This window comes from Chenopodium album, chromosome 26 (genome assembly GCF_948465745.1).
Source record: "Chenopodium album chromosome 26, dcCheAlbu1.1, whole genome shotgun sequence".
NCBI classification, from domain to species: Eukaryota; Viridiplantae; Streptophyta; class Magnoliopsida; order Caryophyllales; family Amaranthaceae; genus Chenopodium; species Chenopodium album.
Genome location: NC_137859.1, coordinates 1,281,621 through 1,303,597, shown reverse-complemented (window position 1 = coordinate 1,303,597; position 21,977 = coordinate 1,281,621). Strand labels below are relative to the sequence as shown.

At 36.5% G+C, this 21,977-nt stretch overlaps 3 protein-coding genes across 5 annotated transcripts; 2 read left to right on the top strand and 1 right to left on the bottom strand.

Annotated features, from left to right (window-relative positions):
* The first annotated feature begins 1,257 nt into the window (after positions 1-1,257).
* On the top strand, positions 1,258-5,201 carry LOC145616530 (putative serine/threonine-protein kinase PBL7). Its single transcript, XM_081671271.1, has 5 exons — positions 1,258-1,707; positions 2,407-2,687; positions 2,853-3,042; positions 3,151-3,542; positions 4,468-5,201. The coding sequence occupies exons 1-5, from the start codon at positions 1,575-1,577 to the stop codon at positions 4,783-4,785; spliced, it is 1,314 nt and encodes a 437-aa protein (XP_081527397.1). The 5' UTR covers positions 1,258-1,574; the 3' UTR covers positions 4,786-5,201.
* A 1,512-nt stretch (positions 5,202-6,713) lies between these two features.
* LOC145617602 (uncharacterized) lies at positions 6,714-16,363 on the top strand. Of its 3 annotated transcripts, XM_081672317.1 has the most exons (11): positions 6,714-6,875; positions 7,034-7,223; positions 7,337-7,728; positions 8,598-8,785; positions 11,486-13,160; positions 13,284-13,473; positions 14,027-14,130; positions 14,228-14,330; positions 14,460-14,761; positions 15,316-15,621; positions 15,726-16,363. In XM_081672317.1, exons 1-11 carry the CDS (start codon positions 6,717-6,719, stop codon positions 16,137-16,139), a joined length of 4,023 nt encoding a protein of 1,340 aa, XP_081528443.1. In that variant the 5' UTR covers positions 6,714-6,716; the 3' UTR covers positions 16,140-16,363. The 3 variants fall into 3 exon arrangements, with proteins under 3 accessions (XP_081528443.1, XP_081528445.1, XP_081528444.1); XM_081672319.1 differs by lacking the exons at positions 6,714-6,875; positions 7,034-7,223; positions 7,337-7,728; positions 8,598-8,785 and adding an exon at positions 10,930-11,178 and having other exon boundaries at positions 11,380-13,160; XM_081672318.1 differs by lacking the exons at positions 6,714-6,875; positions 7,034-7,223; positions 7,337-7,728; positions 8,598-8,785 and adding an exon at positions 10,930-11,178 and having other exon boundaries at positions 11,375-13,160.
* Positions 16,364-18,664: 2,301 nt separating this feature from the next.
* Positions 18,665-21,319, bottom strand: LOC145617714 (uncharacterized). The gene is made up of 3 exons (XM_081672456.1): positions 20,192-21,319; positions 19,187-19,732; positions 18,665-19,040 (listed from the first exon to the last, which is right to left on the bottom strand). Exons 1-3 carry the CDS (start codon positions 21,098-21,100, stop codon positions 18,936-18,938), a joined length of 1,560 nt encoding a protein of 519 aa, XP_081528582.1. The 5' UTR covers positions 21,101-21,319; the 3' UTR covers positions 18,665-18,935.
* Positions 21,320-21,977: the final 658 nt, after the last annotated feature.

Below are 21,977 nucleotides of genomic sequence, written 5' to 3'. Positions count from 1 at the left end.
CACATTAATTTTGCATACTCAGCACCACATCATACTATTTGATTTATAGGTAGACAAATAGTCATCACAAATAGAAGCAAAAAAATTACAGCTGTTAAATGTGGAATACAGCTTGAAGGCAAAGAACATGAATAGTATTAATTTACCAATCCAAAATTAAAAGCAATGAAAATGTGGATAACAGCTTCTTTATAATTTATACCAGTAGTCTTCACCAAAAAAAAAATAATTTATACCAGTAGTTATGTTTATGTTGGTCCAATTCCAACAACCCATCAGCTACAACCCTCACCTCACCGCGTTATTCAGAGGTGGAGTGGAGCTCACTATCTCAAACATTGTAATTACGGAGAAACATCCTTATTTGAATTTACTATTTTATCCTTCCTTATTTCGTGTACGTGGCACGCAGGGAGCGGCGCTACCAAACTCAACCGTGTGGCTTCTGTAGGATAACTCAGTCAAAGTGTCCAAAATTTAGATTTCTTTTTCCTCAGGGAAAATGCTATTTTAACTATTATTATAATTATACAAAAATGGTTACATCCTCATTAAATGACAAAAGTGACTTTTTTTTTCGAAGCATGATAAATATTAGCCACGAAATATATATTTAATTTCCTATATAGAATGCATAAAATATTTACAGAGTATGTCGGAAATGTATCATACTTTAATCTATTCATAAAATAATTTTTCTATTGGATAAATAAGACACGGATGTGTGGAAAAACACATGCGAATTTTTCTTTGAATATGGACTTTGATTATTCACACAAAATGCAATTTATTTTAATTAGAAGTATAATGTAACATTTTTAATTTGTTTGGATAAAAGTCTTTGACCACACTTAATGATGGATGATTTATTGATTTTTCATACTTGTTTGAGTTGTTTGATTCACATATTTTTCATTTAGTTGAATATATCAAAAGTAGTGGTATATTATTATTATTTTTTTTTGAAAGTAATTTGTGGTAAATTGTATTCGAGTAATTCATTTTTTCTCTTTTCTTTTCAAATCTTATTTTTCTCAAAACGATAAAGGAATAAGATATACACGTTATAACTCTTTTAAGACGTTGCACCTTGCGCTATAATTTTATGTATGTCAATTAATTGCGAATATTACGAGATTATTAGGTGGAAAAAAAAACCAATAGGAGTTAAAAATGATAACCATTTCAAAATTTGAAAATATGTATACATTATTACACCCTAAATATAAATATTTTTATGTTTCAAAAATGAAATATTTGTCTACTGTACATTACCAAACCCCAACACTCTCTGCCTTGTCTCACACCCAAAAAAATTAAAAGCAAAAACAAAAATAAAAAAAGGAAAGCAAAACACAGATAAAAAGAAAAGGAGAGAGAGAAAAAGAAAGAGAAAATTTGTCAATTTATTTTTTTCATTTTTGAAGAACTGAAGAGGGGCGGGTGCTTTGCTTGTTGTTAGTCACCCTCCTCTTAATTTTTTCCCAAATTTTCTCAAATTTTTTTGATTGGGTTGTTTGTTTCTTGTAAATTTGACAAAAGAACAGAGAAACAAAGAACAAAGGGAGAAGAAGATGGGTTGTTTTTTTGGGTGTTCTGGAAATTCTAACAAGAAAAAGCGATCAGATAACCCTAATAATAATCCTAAAGATTTTGTCAATTCTAATTTTAAGAATAAAGCCCAGGATCGTACATCTTCTACTGCAGGTAATCTAACTTTCCCAAACAAATAATTTAAAAAATTTCTGGGTTTTTGAGTTTATGTTTAATTTTCTGGGTTACATTGATTAATTTCGTTGAATTTTGATCATTTAATGTGAACCCACTTTTCCTTTCATACGAATTCACATTAATTGTACTTCAATCAACTGAAATGGGTTTGAATTTTGGGTTAATTTCATCCTTAATTTCAGGGGAATTTGATGTTGTATATATATATTTTTTTAATTTGTGGATTCATGTTAATTTTCTGCAAATGTGACAACACAAACTCACCTTTTATTTTCGAAATTTAAATTTTTTTTATTCTTTTATAGTGAATAGTTGGGTGGTTGAATTTCATTAATTTTCTGAGTTTGTATAGTTTAATTCTGGGTATGTTCATGTTTAAAAAAATCTGATGTTGATTTTTGTACTTGATCATGCATGCTTAATTCGTTCATGATGATTGTCATGTCAATACGTAGTCTTTCATGCCCATGTTCTTACAGTCTTATACGTCTCTTATTGCTCATTTGTTTGACTTTTACCCCCTCAATTTATCATTACTCTTTTTACTGAATTATTAGGCTATAATAATTACCTTGAAGAATTTTTCACTTTTCATTTTGTTTTTTAATGCATGTTAAATTTCACACTATTTGGTATCATTGTCTAGTAGTACTTAGTTTTGATGTGGTTTTATAGACGAATCAGCTGCTAAGCAACAATTGGACTCCAGGAGGGATGTTAATGCAAGGAGGGAGGAGGCTAGGGAAGTGACTGTTCCGTCTTCGGATGCTAGACCGACGGATGGTAGGGTGTCGGGTGTGACGGATGTTACAGTTGAAGGTGACCCTAGTAGGTCCAAGGCGCGGACATTTACATACCAAGAGCTTGTGGATGCAACCGATAATTTTCGATCAGGCTTCCTAGGCGAGGGTGGCTTTGGCAAAGTCTATAAAGGGAAATTATTGGATACTAGTGAGGTTGCTTTGTTAATCTTGTTCTTTGGATTATGTTAGATGTTAATTTTTTCTATTTTTAAGCAATGATTCATTTTGAATATACTTTCTGCTGTTTACCCTGGTTATATGCCAGAAGTGGCAGATGATGGTAGTTTCTTGGAGTAATATATGCCTTTTCTGATACAGGTGGTTGCCATCAAGCAACTTGATCGTAATGGAGTACAGGGCATCAGGGAATTTGTTGTTGAAGTGTTGACACTTAGTCTAGCTGATCACCCTAATCTTGTGAAATTAATTGGGTACTGTGCTGAGGGTGATCAGAGGCTGTTGGTGTATGAGTACATGCCGCTAGGATCCTTGGAAAGCCATCTGCACGGTACATAGGCATCTCAGTGTGTTTTTTGCTACAAGTTGTCCTCCTCTAGAAATTTTGTTTCATATCCTAATGGATTATTTGTATTTGCTTTGATTATGAATCCTGCAGACCTCCGAAATAAACAGAAGGCTCTTGATTGGAACACAAGGATGAAAATAGCTGCTGGAGCAGCTAGGGGCTTAGAGTATTTGCATGACAAGATGAAGCCGCCTGTGATATACCGTGATTTGAAATGCTCAAATATCTTGCTTGGCGAGGGCTATCATGCTAAACTGTCGGATTTTGGGTTGGCTAAAGTGGGTCCAGTTGGTGACAATACTCATGTCTCAACTCGGGTAATGGGTACTTATGGTTATTGTGCACCAGATTATGCAATGACGGGTCAGCTGACTTTTAAATCAGATATATACAGTTTTGGTGTTGTTTTATTGGAGCTTATTACAGGAAGAAAAGCAATTGATAGCACAAAAGACGGCCGCGAACAGAATCTGGTTGCTTGGGTAAGATTTCTGTTGGATTGGTCTATTGTTACTTGAGCCTTTTATACGTTCATGTGATTTTCTCTTAGTTTAAGCTGTGGCTTGGCTGTGAAAATCTGAAGTATTAGCTTCTTGCAAACTTTAGTTGCATCTGATTTGGTTGGATCCAGGTTTTACATATAAAACCTTAGTCTATAGTGGTTGATTATATATACATCAGCTTACTAGCCAAGAGGTTCCATATCTGGGAGACTGAGAGCAAAGTTAATGATTATAATTAAAATCTTAGTCCACATTTGCTTACTAAATATGGAAAGATATAATTAGAAGTTTCATGTCCTTTAGAGGTTGAAACCTCTGATGCCTTCCTTTAAATCCATGTAATTATTGCACATGATTCTTTTCTATGTCAGGGTCTTGTTTTAACTGTCAAATTATATGTGTTGTTTGAATCTGAGCTTATCTCAAATTATGGCCTGATATTATTTGTCTTATGTAATATGGAAATTAGTCAATTACAATCAAGCTTTGATAACTTGCCTCGAAATTTTGTCATCTCTAGTAATTAGGTTGTATATTTACAATTTTAGGTCACATGATGCTGTACTGAAGTTCTATTCGTAAGGGGCTCAAGGGTTTATCTGCTTCCCTACTGTGTATGGTTCTAGGAAATTTTGGAAATCTTCTCTTTTGCTTAGTCAATACTCAATATTAATCACTTTATCAGCACATTAGGAATTGACAAATTGTTTTTCATTTGTTCGAAATACTGGTGTGCCATGATAATGCCCTGTTGCAGACTTTCTAAAGATAAGCTTTAGCTTAAGGCTTTACTATACAAGGAGTGAGATGACTCTTCTAAGTTAATATTGTTGACACTGCTTTACATCTATCTGGCCTGGACTTAGCGCTTCAAGTTGGCTAACTTATTCTTGATTTCTTGCAGGCAAGACCGTTGTTCAAAGACAGAAGGAAATTCTCTCAAATGGCAGACCCAGCACTTCAAGGTCAATATCCCTCAAGAGGATTGTATCAAGCTCTTGCAATCGCTGCAATGTGTGTTCAAGAGCAGCCTACTACAAGGCCTTTTGTAGCTGATGTGGTCACAGCTTTAAATTACCTTGCTTCTCAGAAGTATGATCCTGAGACACATACTCACCACCATCGAAGAACCCCATCTTCCTCCAACAATAAAAAAGATTACAGTGATAGTAAGAAGCCTGAAGCTGAAGACAGCCGAAGTGAGAATGATTCAGAAGACTAGAAGATGGAATAAATTTAATGAAGTATATCCAGTATAGTTCTTGCATATTGAAAGAATTTTTTTTTGATATTGTTCATACGAGTGGGCGCTCTGTTATCGAATTTTGTAATGCTCAGATAACAGGTGTGACTTCAACCATATTGACAGGACCGGAGTTTCTCCACCTCTTCCGCTCTGCTGTGTACATGTGAGATGTGGACCGTTCTTTTTCTCTCTTTTTTTTTGTATGTAAGAATTAAGATGCCTATACTGTAGGTAGTTGTCTTAAGAGAAAAAATATTGTCATTATCAATAATAATGATTGTAGTTCTTACATTATGTTCCGGTGTTCCTCTTTTGTTTTGTCATCTGAAGCCCAGTACTGGATTATATGTCCTATTTAGTAACAAGTCCTTTCCTGATATTGGCATATGTAAGTGAATGGTGTTTTAAATAATAGATGGAGTATAAGAGAGGATACAATGATACATAATACTGTAATACGGAGTAGTGCATAAGTTTAAACAGTAATGCAGTATGAAGGGTTGCGAGTTTGCGACCCGACCCTTCACACATTCAGATTCATGAGATGGATGGTAATTGTGGAAGTTTGCACTGTAAATTGCGGAAGTTTTTTTGCATTGTAAATTTGGAATTGGAAGTTATGGATGATAATTGCAGAAGTTTTTTGCATTGCCAATGAAAGTTCTCAGGAGTGATGTTTTTTGCATACTTGCCACGTACCAGGTTTTTTATTTGATTACTGTACTTTTAACTAACAATTTCAAAATAACTAACAATTTTTTTTTTTTTTTAGTTTGTTAAGAGTATTTTATGTTTTAAGAATTGCAATTTTTTCTTACAAAAAAAAAAAAAAAAAAAAAAAAAAAAAAACAGAATTGCAATCTTTGTTACTTCGTATTAGTTGGTACTCGTCTCCTAATATATATTATCAATAGTCCTTTTTTAATATATTTTTCTCATTTTTGAAGAAGTGAAGAGGGGCGGGTGTTTTGCTGCTTGTTGATCACCCTCTAAATTTTTCCCAAATTTTCTCAAATTTTGGGTTGTTTGTTTCTTGTACATTTGATAAAAGAACAGAGAAATAAAGAAAAAAGGAAGAAGAAGAAGATGAGTTGTTTTTTTGGGTGTTTTGGAAATTCTAACAAGAAAATGCAATCAGAAAACCCTAATCATAATCCTACTACTGCAGGTAATCTAACTTTCCCAAAAAATAATTGTATTAAAATTTCTGGGTTTTTGAGTTTATGTTTAATTTTCTGGGTTACATTGAGTAATGTCGTTGAATTTTGATCATTTGATGTGAACCCATCTTTTCTTTTCATCTGAATTCACTTCAATGTACTTCAATCAACTGAAATGGGTTTGAATTTTGGGTTAATTTCATCCTTATTTACAGGGGAATTTGATATTGTATTCTTTTTACTTAATTCATGTTGATTTTCTGCAAGTGTAACAACCCAAATTCAATTTGTACTTTTAATTCTGGGTATGTTCATGTTATAATAATCTGATGTTGATTTTTTGTACTTAATCATGCATGTTTAATTCTTTCATGATGATTGTCATGTTAATACGTAGTCTTTCATGGCCATGTTCTTACAGTCTTATACGTCTCTTATTGCTGATTTGTTTGTCTTTTACCCCTCAATTTATCATTACTCTTTTTACTGAATTATTAGGGTATAATAATTACCTTAAAGATTTATTCACTTTTCATTTTGTTTTTTTCAAAGCATATTAAATTTCACACTATTTGGTACGAAGTATTATTGTTTAGTAGTACTTAGGTTTGATGTGGTTTTATAGACGAATCAGCTGCTACGCAAGAATTGGACTCCAGTAGGAATGTTAATGCAAGGAAGGAGGAGGCTAGGGAAGTGGTTGGTCCATCTTCGGATGCTAGACCGACGGATGATAGGGTGTCGGGTATGACGGATGTTACAGTCGAAGGTGACCCTAGTAGGTCCAAGGCGCGGACATTTACATACCAAGAGCTCGTGGATGCAACCAATAATTTTCGATCAGGCTTCCTAGGCGAGGGTGGCTTTGGCAAAGTGTATAAAGGGAAATTGTTGGATACTAGTGAGGTCGCTTTGTTAATCTTGTTCTTTGGATATGTTAGATGCTAATTTTCGTATTTTTTTGTAAGCTCTGATTCATTTTAAATATACTTTTTGCTGTTTATATGCCTGAAATGGCGGATGATGGTAGTTTCTTGGAGTAACATATGCCTTTTCTGATACAGGTGGTTGCCATCAAGCAACTTGATCCTAATGGAGTACAGGGCATCAGGGAATTTGTTGTTGAAGTGATGACGCTTAGTCTAGCTGATCACCCTAATCTTGTGAAATTAATTGGGTACTGTGCTGAGGGTAGTCAGAGGCTGTTGGTGTATGAGTACATGCCACTAGGATCCTTGGAAAGCCATCTACACGGTACATAGGCGCCTCTAAGTGTTTTTTTTTTGCTTCAAGTAGACCTTCTCTAGTAACTTTTTTTTTAATATCCTAATGCATTTTTTGTATTGCCTTGATAATGAATGCTGCAGACCTCCGAAATAAGCAGAAGGCTCTTGATTGGAACACAAGGATGAAAATAGCTTTTGGGGCAGCTAAGGGCTTAGAATATTTGCATGACAAGATGAAGCCGCCTGTGATATACCGTGATTTGAAATGCTCAAATATCTTGCTTGGCGAGGGCTATCACACTAAACTGTCGGATTTTGGGCTGGCCAAAGTGGGTCCAGCTGGAGACAATACTCATGTATCGACTCGGGTGATGGGTACATATGGTTATTGTGCACCCGATTATGCAATGACGGGTCAGCTGACTTTTAAATCAGATATATACAGTTTTGGTGTTGTTTTACTGGAGCTTATCACAGGAAGAAAAGCAATTGATATTGCAGAAGACGGGCGCGAACAGAATCTGGTTGCTTGGGTAAGATTGCTGTTTCATATGTTAGATTGGTCTAGTGTTACTTGAGCCATTTGTTGCTTTCATGTGATTTTCTTTTTGTTAGAGATGTGGCTTGGCTGTGAAGTATTAGCTTCTTGCTAACTTTAGTTGCATCTGATTTAGGTTGACCTTAGTCTAAATTGGCTGATTATATTGATTATGTTTACATCAGCTTACTACTTGCCATGAGGTTCGATATCTTGGAGTTTGAGAGCAAAGTTAGTGATTATAATTAAAATCTTAGTCCAGATTCGCTTGCTAAATATGGAGTATTATAATTAGAAGTTTCATGTCTTTTAGAGGTTAATGCTTTAGTTTAAATCCATTAATTATTGCCCATGATTCTATTCCATGTCAGGGTCCTGCTTTTACTGTCAAATTATTTGTTGTTTGAATAAGGGCTTATTCAAACTATGGGCTGCTAGTGTCTGGCTTATGGAATATGGAAATAACAATTAATCTTTGATAAATTGCCTTGAATTTTTGTGCGTCTGTAGTAATTAGTCTTTTGTCGCATGGCTGCTGTACTGAAGTTACTAAGGTGCCCAAAGGGCTTACCCGCTTTCCTACTGTGTTTGGTTCTAGGAAATTTTGGAAAATTCTTCTCTGTTGCTTAGTCAATACTACTAAATATTTATCTCTTTTATCAGCACAATTGGAATTGTTGTTTATTTGTTCGAAATACTGGATGTGCTATGATAATGCCCTGTTGCAGATTTTGTAAAGACTAAGCTTCACCATACAAAGAGTGAGATAACTGTACTAAGTTAATTTTGTTGACACTGCTTTATATCTATCTGGCCTGGACTTTGGCGCTTCTAGTTGGCTAACGTATTCTGTATTGCTTGCAGGCAAGACCATTGTTCAAAGACAAAAAGAATTTTCCTCAAATGGCAGACCCAGCACTTCAAGCCCAATATCCCTCAAGAGGATTGTATCAAGCTCTTGCAACCGCTGCAATGTGTGTACAAGAGGAACCTAGTGAAAGGCCTTCTGCTTATGATTTGGTCACTGCTGTAAATTACCTTGCTTCTCAGAAGTATGATCATGAGGCCAATACTTCCCTCCAGCAATAAAAAAGATTACAGTGATAGTAAGAAGCCTGAAGCTGAAGACAGCCGAAGAGAGAATGATTCAGAAGACTAGAAGATGGAATAATCAAATGAAGTATATCCAGTAGTCCAGTATAGTTCTTGCATATTGAAAGATATTTTTTTTTTTTTTTGATATTGTTCATACAAGTGGGTGCTCTGTTATCAAATTTTGTAATGCTCGGATAACAGGTGTGACTTCAACCATATTGACAGGACCGGAGTTTCTCCACCTCTTCCGCTCTGCTGTGTACATGTGAGATGTGGATCATTCTTTTTCTCTTTAGTTTTTTGTATGTAAGAATTAAGATACCTATACCGTAGGTTGTTGTCTTAGAGAAAAAATAGTCATCATCAATAATAATGATTGTAGTTCTTACATCTTGTTTCTCCTTTGTTTTGTCATCTGAAGTCCAGTACTGGATTAAATGTCCCATCTAGTAACTAGTCCTTCCTGGTATAGGCATCTGCTTATGTAAGTAAATGATGATTTGAATAATAGGTGGAGTATAAGACGGGATACATAATACTGTAATACGGAGTAGTATATAAGTTGGAGCAGTAATGCAGTATGATTGAAGGGTTGCGACCCTTAACACGTTCAGATTCATGAGAAGGATGGTAATTGCTGAAGGTTTTTGTATATTAATTGTGGAAGTTTTTTGCATTGTAAACTTGTAAGTGAAAGTTATGGATGGTAATTGCGAAGTTTTTTGCACTGTAATTGTGGAATGTTTTTGCATCATCATTGAAAATTTGAAAGTTCTCAGGAGTGATGTTTGTTGGATGCATCGCTTAAAATATTTAAGGACAGAGGTCTCCAGAATTTTAAGCTTATTAACTTTCATACTACCTTAATTATCTTTATAATCATGATTATTTGTATTGTGTTTAACATTGCGAGATTTAGCCCAAACAAGTCAACAACGAGAAACATTTACAAAAGTTTGTCCAAAAGCTAGTCGGTACTCCTTCCGTTCCTTCTCCAAATATTTGTCCAATAGTAATTTTATATGGATTACTTTGTTAATTTTTGATTGAGTGAAACTACTTTATTTTTTTTGAAAGACTGAAACTAAACTTTGTTAAATAGAGGAGAAAGGCCTTGTTTGGCAATTGGCTGTTGGCTGTTGGCTGTCGGCTGGTTTGATTAGCTGGTTTGACTGGCTGTTTGTATTGGCTTTTTTGTTGGGTGTTTGACTTTTTATTAGTCTGTAAACATGTTTGGTAAAATTGGCTGTTGAATGTTATTAGTAACTTAGAAAGCCAAAAGCCAAAAGCCAAAAGCCACTCCAAGTAGCTTTTTCATTTTGGCTTAAAAGCCAGCTTTTCAGCTAGCTGAAAAAGCCATTTACCAAACACGAATTTTGGATGTTTGACCAAATAAAAAAGCCAAAAGCCAAAATCCAATCAAAAAGCCAATGAAAAGCCATTTACCAAACAAGGCCAAAGTGATGAGTAAAGTTATGACCCTCATGATCAAAAATAGAAGTGAGACAATATTTTAAAAAAGCGCTTAAATAAAATATGGACAAATAATAAGGGACAAAAAGAGTAATTAGTAGTACCAAAAAAATAACAGCTAATATAAGTATACTGTAAAAAAGAAATGAGTCAAAAGTAAGGGCCTGTTCTCTTACGTTGAAATTCAGTTCAGTTCAGTTCAGTTCAGTTCAGCTCAGTTCAGTCAATGAGAACAGGCCCTAACCCCGTAACGCTAACCGAGTAACACTGTAATATTGATCGAGTAACCCTATAATAATGCCTTTTAACACCGATCAAGTAATCTCTATGATGGCTGACCAATGAGATTTGGAGTGTATCTTAGTATAACTTTTAAGTTAGGGTAAATTTTAACGTGCATATAATTATAACTTGGTATAATTTATAGGTAAATTAAGAAACAAAAGAGATTAGTTTTTTTTTTTTTAACCACCTGCGGATAAAATTAATAGAGATCAATTTCCGTCAAAGTTGGGAGACTTTGGGAAAACAGACCCAAGCAAACAAATTCGTTATAACCAAGAGATTAGTTTAATAATAGGGAATTTTGTTTTGTTCATACATGGGTGATTTTGGATCATTTTAGGAGAAATTTACATCCAAATGCGTCTAATTTAAAAATCAAATACAAGTTGATTTTTAAAACAGAATTAGAGTATGCGCTGCTCAAAGTGAATTAGAAAGATACGGAGTAAGAAACGAGCTCTTACGTTTATTTTTGCCCGATTTTGAGCATTTCCAGCTGTAAGCTGCGCCGCTGCACCCCTCACTCTCTCTCCGCCATTGCAGTCGTCGTTGAAGCAGCTTCTGAGCATCCTCCATTGAACCAGCTTCTGAGGTAAGATAAATTTTTTTTAATCATCAAATATCAATTTCACAATCTAGGGTTTTGTTAATTTGATTGCCAGTATAGTCGATTTAGGGTTCGGATTATTGAACTATGGTTGATTTAATTGTCAGTATAGTCGATTTAGGGTTCAGATTATTGAATTATTGGCGCTACTTTGATAATTAGGTCATATTTTGTGTTGCAGTATAGTCAATTTAGGGTTCGGATTATTGAGCTATTAGGACGGAACTATGAAAAATAGGGACAGGCGTGATCGTCGAGGGAGTGATTCTGAGAATTCTGATAGGGGAAGGAGTGATTCTTCTGATTCAGGAGGAGGGCATTGGAATAGTAGGCATGTCAGTGAGAATGATGGGAGAGATAAGGATAGGGAGAGGAGGAGAGGAAGTGAGAGGCGAGAGCGGGATCAGGAGCACCTGCGGAGAAGGGCGGAGGAGGAAGGAGATGAAAATAGGAAGAGACGAGATGAAAGAGAAAGGAATGAACGTGGAGGGAGTGATTTAGAAAATTCTGATAAAGAGAGTGATAGGAAGAGAAGTGAGAGGCTAGAGGAACCGAGGAGAAGGGTGGAGGAGCATGGAGATGGAAATAGGAAGAGAAGAGATGAAAGAGATAGGAATGGACGTGGAGGGAGTGATTTGGAGAATTCTGATGAAGAGAGGGATAGAAAGAGAAGTGAGAGGCAAGAGTGGGAGCAGGAGCAGGAGCGACCCAGGAGAAGGGTGGAGGAGGATGGAGATGGTAATAGGAAGAGAAGGGATGGAAGAGAAAGGAGTGGGCATGGAGGGAGTGATTCAGAGGGTTCTGATAAAGAGAGGGATAGGAAGAGAAGTGAGAGGCGAGAGAAGGAGCAACCTAGGAAGAGATCCGATGTGGAAGAAAATGGTGATGAGGAGATTAAAAAGAAAAGAGATCAGAGGGAGAAGAATGGACGTCGAGAGAATGATTCAGAAAGTTCTGGTGATGAGAGGGATAGGAAGAGAAGTGAGAAACGAGAGCAGGGGAAACCTAGGAAAACGTTGGATGCTGAAGAAGCTGGTGATGAGAAGAGAAGTGATAAGAAGGGGAGGAATGGGCATCAAGAGAATGATTCAGGGAATTCTGATGAAGAGAGGGATAGGAAGAAAAGTGAGAGACGAGAAAAGGAGCAACACAGGACAAGGTTGGATGACAAAGAAAAAGATGAGAAGGAAACGGTCATTGAAGGTAGGCATGGTAGAAGAAAGAATGAAAGAAACAGCAGGATTGGGCGTCGAGGGAGTGATTCAGAAAGCTCTGGTGGGGACAGACGGCGGGATAGGGACAGACGCAGACGCGAAAGAGAGAGAAGAAGGCACCGATATGACTCGGATGATTCTTCGGATTTTGATGGGCGTAGAAAGAGGCATAGCACGCTGAGGAGTGATCGAAGAGAGGATAGGACTAGCAAACAAACACATGTTCTTGAGGAAGGGGAAATAAGATCTAGGAGGGAAAGGAATGAGAAAGTGTCTGAGTCAAAGCAAGAGGGCAGGAGTGTGATAGGAGAAGAGCCTGCAAAACCACAAGCACAGTCTACTGCAGCAAATATGAATCCAGGTGGTGATCTTAGTACCCTTGGTAGGACTGGAGGAGTTTACATCCCACCATTTAAGTTGGCTCGAATGATGAAGGAAATTGAGGACAAAAGCAGTGTGGAATACCAGCGTTTGACATGGGATGCCCTTAGGAAGAGTATCAATGGTTTAGTAAATAAAGTCAATGCCATTAATATCAAAAACATTATTCCAGAATTGCTTGGTGAGAATCTGATCAGGGGAAGGGGTCTGTTTTGTCGATCATGCATGAAGTCCCAAATGGCATCACCTGGTTTTACTGATGTATTTGCTGCTCTGGTTGCTGTGGTCAATACCAAGTTCCCTGAAATCGGGGATCTTCTTTTAAGGAGGATTATTCTACAGCTAAAGAGAGCTTACAAGCGCAATGATAAGGTTAGTATGATTATTACCTCTTTCCAATACCCATTATTTATTTTTATTATTATTTTTTTTAATTTTAAAATTGGTATTATTGCTCATTTATAGAGTTCTAATCTGCTGAAATTCCATTTACAGCCTCAACTGATGGCTGCTGTTAAATTCATAGCTCATCTCGTGAACCAGCAAGTTGCTCATGAGCTTGTTGCTTTGGAATTGCTCACCATTCTGTTGGAGCAGCCTACTGATGATAGTGTTGAGGTAGCAGTTGATTTTGTCAAAGAATGTGGCTCCATTCTTCAAGACCTTTGTCCCAAGGGTCTGCATGGTTAGTTTACTTGTGAGTATGTGACACTACCTCTGTTGTTTGAAAATTTTGTTGCTTTCAACGTGATTCAATTTTCTGTATCCTTCCATAGTTCCATTTTTTGCTTCTTTCGTTTGTTACACTTATAGTCTCATAGCTGCCATTTAGCTGTTTTTAAACATTCATGCTTATGGAGCTCTGTGCTATAAATCTATAATGATGACTTTAGGGCTTTATAAAACCAAAACGGGTCAGTCTAAAAATTAGTACCTAAGAGAGTATTTGAGTGGGAGTTGAGTACCTGAGTACCCATTTTTGATACTTAAGGCTGTGAAGCATTTCTCATGATGATTAGTTCCTGTGATTCATCTGTATGTCTTGGTATATTTAATTCAGATGAACGCTTGTATGGTTTGTTCGAAGTAGAAAAACGCACAAAATCATTGTTTATGCAAATCTTGTAATTGACTAATTGTGCAATGTGCATCTTCTTTGGGTTTGGCTTTTCAGTTACTCTGCTTTGCCAAATTTTCAGTTGCACTGTCCCATCTCATTTGTTTGTTTGAATTCTCAGGTATCTTTGAACGTTTTCGAGGAATTCTTCATGAAGGAGAGATTGACAAAAGGGTTCAGTTTTTGATTGAAGGCCTGTTTGCCATTAGAAAGGCTAAATTCCAGGTTTGGTATTATATATAACTTATGATGGCATGTTCACTTGTTTGAATCATCAATAATGCTGGAGTATTGAAGCTTTTGGGGTTGTTTGGATCTGCAGGGGCATCCAGCTGTCCGGCCGGAATTGGATCTTGTGGATCCAGAAGATCAGCTCACTCATGAGATGTCACTGGAAGATGAGATAGATCCTGAGACTGGTCTTGGTATTTGAACTATTCTCGCTATAATGATTTATAATATCTGTATGTACTAACTTCAATTAAATTGATTAGCAATTTATCATTCTTGTCAGCAATTCTTAGTACTGTTATCATGTTTATATGCAATTTCAGACATTTTCAAACAAGACCCTAATTTCGTGGAAAATGAGAAGAAGTATGAAGAGTTGAAGAAATCTATACTAGGAGATGAGTCAGAGGAGGACGAGGATGAATCTGATGCTGGGTCTGATGATGATGAGGATGATGAAGAAGAGGATGAAGACGAAGAAGAGCAGCAGATGCAGATAAAAGATGAAACAGAAACCAACCTTATAAATCTTCGAAGAACTATATATTTAACAATAATGTCCAGTGTAGACTTTGAAGAAGCTGGACACAAGCTATTAAAAATCAAACTTGAGCCTGGGCAAGAGGTATGCAATTCTTCTCTTTAAATTCCTCTACCAGATTTTTTTTACTGCATTGAATTTGCTCCATTGCACAGACTCTGCATTTGGAACTTGATCTAAATTTTTGTTTCTCTGATAGTTTAGGAAGATCCTTTTCTTTGAACCCTTTTAATATTGCACATATTTTGTGTAATTTTCCCTGGAACATTTTTTGCACCCTATCAGAGATATTTTCTATAGACCCTCTGCTTGTTATTTTACCCAGGCTCTAAATACTTCGTGCTGCTCCAAATGCCAATGATGCATGTTAATTTGTTATGCAGTTTGTATGTTATCTGATTTCCCTTTGTTTGCCGTTCTGAATCTGTCAGTGAAATTTAATTTCCTGCTGCTTTTGCTACCTTGCTGGATTTTTGGCTACCTTTACTAAAGAAAGGATTTTTGGTTGCATATGGCACTTCCTTTTTCTTTATGGTGGTTTTATTTGCCAGTTGCATCTGTCTTTGGGACTTCTGCTTCTGTGTGCTCTCTGTAATTGGCTGTCACTATGTGAAACTCATCTCAAATTGTTGCTGCAGATGGAGTTGAATATAATGTTATTGGAGTGCTGCAGCCAAGAGAGGACATACCTCAGATATTATGGTCTTTTGGGCCAACGGTTTTGTATGCTTAACAAAGTGTATCAGGAAAATTTTGACAAATGCTTTGTTCAGCAATACTCCATGATACATCGACTTGAGACAAACAAATTACGTAATGTGGCCAAATTCTTTGCTCATTTGCTGGGCACTGATGCTCTTCCTTGGCATGTGTTAGCTTACATTCGTCTGACTGAAGAGGACACAACCTCTTCATCTCGTATCTTCATCAAAATCCTTTTCCAGGTATCGGAATATATGACTATTATATCTTACAAAATTGAAGAGTTTTGTGGATATAGTTCTGCTTGATTGTTTAATTAATTTTTAAAAAAAATCATTAAATGCAGGAATTGTCTGAGCACCTTGGTATCCGGTTGCTCAATGAACGGCTAAATGACCCAGCAATGCAGGACTCTTTTGATTCAATTTTCCCAAAAGATAATCCCAGAAACACTAGGTTCGCGATCAACTTCTTCACATCCATTGGGCTTGGAGGAATAACAGAGAACTTGAGAGAGTACCTGAAGAACATGCCACGATTGATAATGCAACAACAGAATCCAGAGCCGGAAGTGCCAGAAGATGAATCTGATTCCGGTTCTGGTTCAAGTTCAAGTTCATCAGGCTCGGAGTCATCCTCTGCTGAATCTGATTCTAGTTCCGATGCAAGTTCATCAAGCTCAGATGATGATAGGCGTAATAAAAGGAAGAAGAATGACAGTGGTGGTGGTAGACATAGGAAACGGAGGAAGGGAGACTAGGAAACACAGTGAAACCTCCTCTTGTCGTCTTCTTGCATTGGAGAATCAAGTTTTTATTTATTTTCCTTCCTTAGTCTCCACCAAATGTAGGTGGCACTGTTAAAAAAGATGGAAACAGAATTTGTACTTGCATAGCTGATAAATTTTATTGAAGGTTTTGTAATTGCTTGGTTCAGTTTGCCTCAAATTTTTTTTGTTGAAATTTCATGGTTTTTGACGGACAAGCAATTACGCACTCTTTTTTCTTCTTTATTATCTTCAAATGCTCTTGTACAAATGTACACTATATTTTGGGTTTCTTTTCTCTATTCCCTAGTATGAAGAACCTTTTTTTTTTTTTTTTTTTTTTTTTTTTTTTTTTTTTTTTCGGGTGGGTTTGGAAGTAGGATTTAAGTGTTCCCATACAGTATGTTAAGTGTTAACGAAATTATTTGAGATAATTAAATATTGTACGAATTAAAAGTAGCTTATTATTATTATTACTCGTATTAGGTAGGTAAATTATTTGTTAATTATATTTATATACGAAGTATATATTTTGATGATTTTCTTTGTTTTCTTAATGGGCAGATGCAGCAAATTCCGACTAAAAACAAAGTACTGCAAGGTAAACTTTTCCCGCCAAAAATCTGTTATGAAATGTAACCAACTAAAACCCCACTCTAACCAACCAACTCACTTTAGCTCCTTCACCCTTTTCTTTCTCTCTCCTCCATTTCTCCCACTCTCTGAGTTCTTGAAATTCACAGCAAAAACCCATTTTCTCTCTCTAAAATCAACCCACTTTCTCTCTCTAAATCGGAAGCCATGGAAAGGAAAGCTTTGAGAGGAGGAAATTCTTCACCAAATTCAGAGGAACACATCATCCAAATCCCAAATCTTGATATTGAACAACAAACAGAGGAACAACATTCGCCATTGTTGTCTCAGTCTCAGATTCTGCAGCAGCCTTATACTCCTCCGAGACGAAGGGTTCTTCCTAATTCCAATGTCGATACCAACCCCACTGCTGTTCCTCCTGCCTTCCTTAACAATCACTATCACCGCAACAACTACCGCCGTCTCTGGGGTTTTCGCCTTCGTCGGTTTTTCGGGTCTTCTTGGGTTCTCCACTCTATTCCCCTCATCATCCTCCTCTGCTTTTTCCTCCTCTGGTGGTTCTCCAATCCAGGTATGTTCAAGTTTAATTGCTGGGTTTTCTTGATGATTTTAGCTGGGATTGTTTTTTCTGGTCTTTGATGTTTGTTAATTATTAGTTCTTTCATTGCTCAATTATCCAATTCTTGTTTCATCTTTCATATCTCTGTTGATTGTATTTTTTTTTTAATCAATTATCTTATATGTTTTCTTGATTATTATGGCTTCTTTCTGTAAATTTCTGGGTATAAATGGAGTGATTATATGAATTTTAATTCGGATTTCCCATAATGCCAATTGGGTAGACACCCAAAATTAAAAAGAAATTTATAATGGGTCATTTTTGCACTTCAGATTCTGCTTATTCCATGTTCATAAATTAATTCATGGAAATAATTTGTTTTCCCATTGTTTGGAATCATTAATACGTAGTATATCAAATTTCCAGACTCATGTTTAGTTGATTGGTTTAGTATGGTAGTCGAAATTCTAGTGATATGTCATCTTGTTTGGATTTAGAAAAATCTGACAAGTATGGTATTGTTTGGGTCAATGCAGTGAATTTGGCAATCAAGGATGGCAGGTTCATGCAGCAACATTCCTCTACTGTAAGGCCTTTTTCTCTGAATGACACCGACCTTAATCTGAGCCGTATGACTATGTTGGCAGTAGCTACTTTGCCAAATCCCAACAGTGAGCTCATGCTGTCGGTGATCGATAAGGCAGGTGATGGTGCATCTCCATTGAGCAGCAGTAGCTGAAGCATGCACTCTTCTGATAACTGTAATGTGCACTTATCTTCAAAGACTTATCATTGCTTGACACTATCCTGGCTTCATTTTTTTTAATTTTCTAGTTCCAATAATAAAAAAAACTCTATTATAGAGTACTAAGTAGGTCAATAAGGTGGATGATGGTGCAATCTCCCATTGAGCAATATCAGTTGAAGTGCACACTCTTCTGATCTGTGTCATGTGTCCTTAGCTTCAAGGGTTTTCATTGCTCGGCAGTATCCTAGCTACTTAGCACTTTATTTTAGTTAACGTTTTAGTTCCAATAATACAAAACTCTATGATGGAGTACTAAGTAGGCTGATAAGGCGGATGATGGTGCATCTCCCATTGAGGTGACAGTTATTGAATTGAGCACTCTACTGATCTATGTAATGTACACTTATCTTCGAAGATTTTCAATGCTAGACACTATCCTTGATATGTTGCAGTTCGATTATTTTCTGTTTGGTTTATAATAATATGAGATTCTATGATGTAGTACTGAGTGGGCTGTTCAATGTTATGAAGTTTATGCTATACTGGAAGTATTGTCTACGACTTTTTGGAGTAAGATACAATAGCTATGATGGTACTGTATGTAAAACTTACATTTCAATGATTCTGCTTGAGACATCAAAACCTTACATACTTCAGAGTAGCCTATGAATGCAAATGTTACAGTATTCAAAATGTTACATAATTTGCCTTGAATTTCTGAAATGCAAATTTACTTCTTACAGTTGTGTGCTCTGATGTTTGTGGGTTCTTCTTGGTAAGAGTCCCCTTCTAATTTTCTTTTCTCTTCTGTGTCTTCAATAGATCCCTTTAATTAGTGTGGATGATCCACCTTTTAGCATTACCTTTTGTATGTTTGGAACTTGATTAGCTATCTCAGTTCACTGACCTCACCAAGTCGACAATTGCCCACCCATACGTATAATACTGAGCGTTTCTTTGAATTTACCACCCTACAACAATCCCTCCTGGGTGACTGTTACAAAAAAGAAATAAGTATTAAACTTTTGTTCTGTAGTTGAGATGAATTAGAGATTGGAAAATGAAGAGATGGATATTTCCAATTAAATAGTCGAAACATTCATATTTTAGAAGCAGACAGAAAGAACTGAAGTTGCATACCTTTTGCCAACGGAGGTTATCTGGCCTCTTAAGCACCACAACAGAGTCAATTTTTTCAGGATTTTCCATCTTCCACCGGCAGAAAGGGTGCTTATACCTGTCATGAGCCCGGTAAATTCCAATTGTTTGTTTGCTGCCACGATCATACCTTGTTCTGCTCATATAGTAAATGAAGGGAGACTGACAAGGGTGTCTGGTGACTGGTCTGGTATTGAAGGAATATCCTGTGTAATCAGCTCTCTTGTACCAATTTAGGAAGGTTCGGGTGGGCATTTCAAGCTCTCTTGGAGAGACTACTCCCCTAATAATCTGAACCACATAGCCCCAGGAGACACTGATGGACCAGAATCTTTTCTTGTCATAGCAGATAGATTGCTGCATTATACTGGCTGAATCCTGGCTGACCGACTCAAACAGGTGACGAATTGCTTGGGGTCGTGTCATGCCTGGAAATATCGGCTCTACCACGTCAAGGTGGTGGATTGAGACTAGTGGTGTAACTGGATGTGCTGCTAGTAGCCCCAATAAGTCTCCATACACATCATACTGCATTTAGCAATTAGCATCAGAAATTGGACTTCAGATGGCTGTTAATCAGTTGTAATGTCATAGACGAAGTAAGCTTAGTTGCCTCATTGCATTGTTACCAGTCTATTGCCAACAATAAAAAGTTTTCATGTTTACATTATGTTGGATTCAATCAGATCAATGGTGATAAACTCGTCTATTGTTTGTCTTATTAGGCTATTAGAAAAACGGAGTTCCAATATGACTATGAGAAAGAAGTGTATTTTAAACCTAAATGAAATCCTAACTATTAACATCTATCAACATCTAATAACATGAAGTAGGAAAACTACATATTTATGACAGCAAAACACCCCTTATTTGGCCACTGATTCCAGGAAGAACCCCTGTGATAAGCATGTTAAGTTTATGACAGCAAAAATCTTGGCAAAACATATTCTACAAGTAGTACTTAATAAGAAGAATGATATTAATTACCTGATGAAATCCAAGTTCTTTAGTAAGGGGGACTCCTAGCTCAGCCATACAAGCTTGTATCCTGTCATCACTACCATACAAAGCAGGATAACGCTGGATGCAGCGATCCTGCATTTTCGCCAACTCCTTAGCAAGAGGATAGCTGATGGCAAAACCACCACCTCCATAAGCCATAGCATAAGAGAAAATAATATTTTGGACATGACTTTCAGAGTTGCTCCCAATGTAATAGTATTGGTTATGATCATACTTTTCTAGGATCCTAACAACATTATCAACCACGAAAACGGTGTCATCATCTCCCATGACAAACCACCTCACATCCTTTAAACCGAGATTAAGGGTCTCGGACACCACCCTGGAAATCCTCAATGCAGATCTGCTTCCAAGTCTGTTGGTATACCTTAACTTACTGGTGTCTTCAGAGATGCGTATCTCAGGCAGATTCTCATTCTTGTAGGTTTTAACATTTCCGTCGAGCCAAACAACTCCTCTGGTTTTATTAGGCCTCCACCAATGCTTGATATACTCCTTCCTTTTGTCCCACAAAAAGGAAGAAGCCGCGATCCCAAACACAATATGTTTCAGCTGCGTAGGCTCTTCCTTTTCCTCTTCTTCTTGTGATCCACTAGTATCGGTTTTTGTCAATGCAAGGTGACCGCTGCTAGTTGAAGCAGATCGTGGATCATAATCCTCCTTGTCAGGAGGATCAGGGGAGCTGATGTTTTTATGTTGTGGGGTGGAATTGTTAGAGAAAGAGAGGGAAGTCTCTAAGTTTCCAAGCTCAGAGATGTTAGAAATCGCGGTTGTTGTAGGACATTCAGGGTGGTGATATACAATTTGGTTGAATGTATACAAGAAACAAATGGCAGATGTTATGATGATGATCCAAGATACAAGCTTAATCATTGGTGCTAATACTAAATTACTAATGATATGATTAATGTCTGGTTTTTCGTCGAAAATTTTCTAGGTAAAGATTGCCATGGATTGATGATTAGTTCGAGTTGCAAATGAGAGAGATACAGAGGAAACAGAGGAGATTGAAATTAGTTGTGGATTAACGAAGGTGAAGCCTATTCTTTCTCCTTTTGCCATCTCAAGTGTGGGGTGCTCAATTCTACCGCCCTTATAGTTGTTGCCTCTTTTGTAAACTCTTTTTCTTCTATTACTATATTTATTTATTTATTATTATTTTCTTAACAAAAGAGCTGATTTTTAGGCTTTTAGTTCATTCATTTTTTTTCTATGATGTATGGAATGTTTGTTATGTCTAATGTTCCCTAAAAAAGAAATAAAAAGAATGGTTGTTATATTATGTAATACGTATATGTCATATAACGAAATAAAGAGATCTATACTTGTAAGAACAATCACTAATTATGAGAAATTGAGAATGTATGCAGTATGGAATGTTTGTTATGTCTAACGTTAGTAATATACATTACAAAGTGCTTGTATGGTGGTAGCTTTTTTTCATGTTAATATATTAGAGCATGCGGATAAAAGGAATGTACGGAATGCGTTGTATGTACTACGAGTATTATATTTCATGATGAAAAATTTATTCTCCAGATAAATTATTTTAGGACCTCCTTTTTCTTTATCGAATGAAATGATAGGATATGATAGCTGCAGTCCTTTTTTCATGCCACTTTAATTTGAAGGCACTTCACTCCACACCAAGTCACCAACCCACTTCCCAACTAATTCCTTCAGCCATAGATGTTCAAGTATATTGGTTTCTTTAAAATCTCGTCATTGAATGTAATAATTTGGTAGTCAT

Excerpts from the sequence above, each read along its gene's own strand:
- LOC145616530 (XM_081671271.1), top strand. The coding sequence starts at position 1,575 with ATGGGTTGTTTTTTTGGGTGTTCTGGAAATTCTAACAAGAAAAAGCGA. Across the intron at positions 1,708-2,406 it reads TCGTACATCTTCTACTGCAG|ACGAATCAGCTGCTAAGCAA; the intron begins GTAATCTAACTT and ends GTGGTTTTATAG. Across the intron at positions 2,688-2,852 it reads AATTATTGGATACTAGTGAG|GTGGTTGCCATCAAGCAACT; the intron begins GTTGCTTTGTTA and ends TTTCTGATACAG.
- LOC145617602 (XM_081672317.1), top strand. The coding sequence starts at position 6,717 with ATGACGGATGTTACAGTCGAAGGTGACCCTAGTAGGTCCAAGGCGCGG. Across the intron at positions 13,161-13,283 it reads CTTACAAGCGCAATGATAAG|CCTCAACTGATGGCTGCTGT; the intron begins GTTAGTATGATT and ends TTCCATTTACAG. Across the intron at positions 14,762-15,315 it reads AACTTGAGCCTGGGCAAGAG|ATGGAGTTGAATATAATGTT; the intron begins GTATGCAATTCT and ends TTGTTGCTGCAG.
- LOC145617714 (XM_081672456.1), bottom strand. The coding sequence starts at position 21,100 with ATGATTAAGCTTGTATCTTGGATCATCATCATAACATCTGCCATTTGT. Across the intron at positions 19,733-20,191 it reads AAGAACTTGGATTTCATCAG|TATGATGTGTATGGAGACTT; the intron begins GTAATTAATATC and ends TGCTAAATGCAG. Across the intron at positions 19,041-19,186 it reads ATAACCTCCGTTGGCAAAAG|TCACCCAGGAGGGATTGTTG; the intron begins GTATGCAACTTC and ends TTTTTGTAACAG.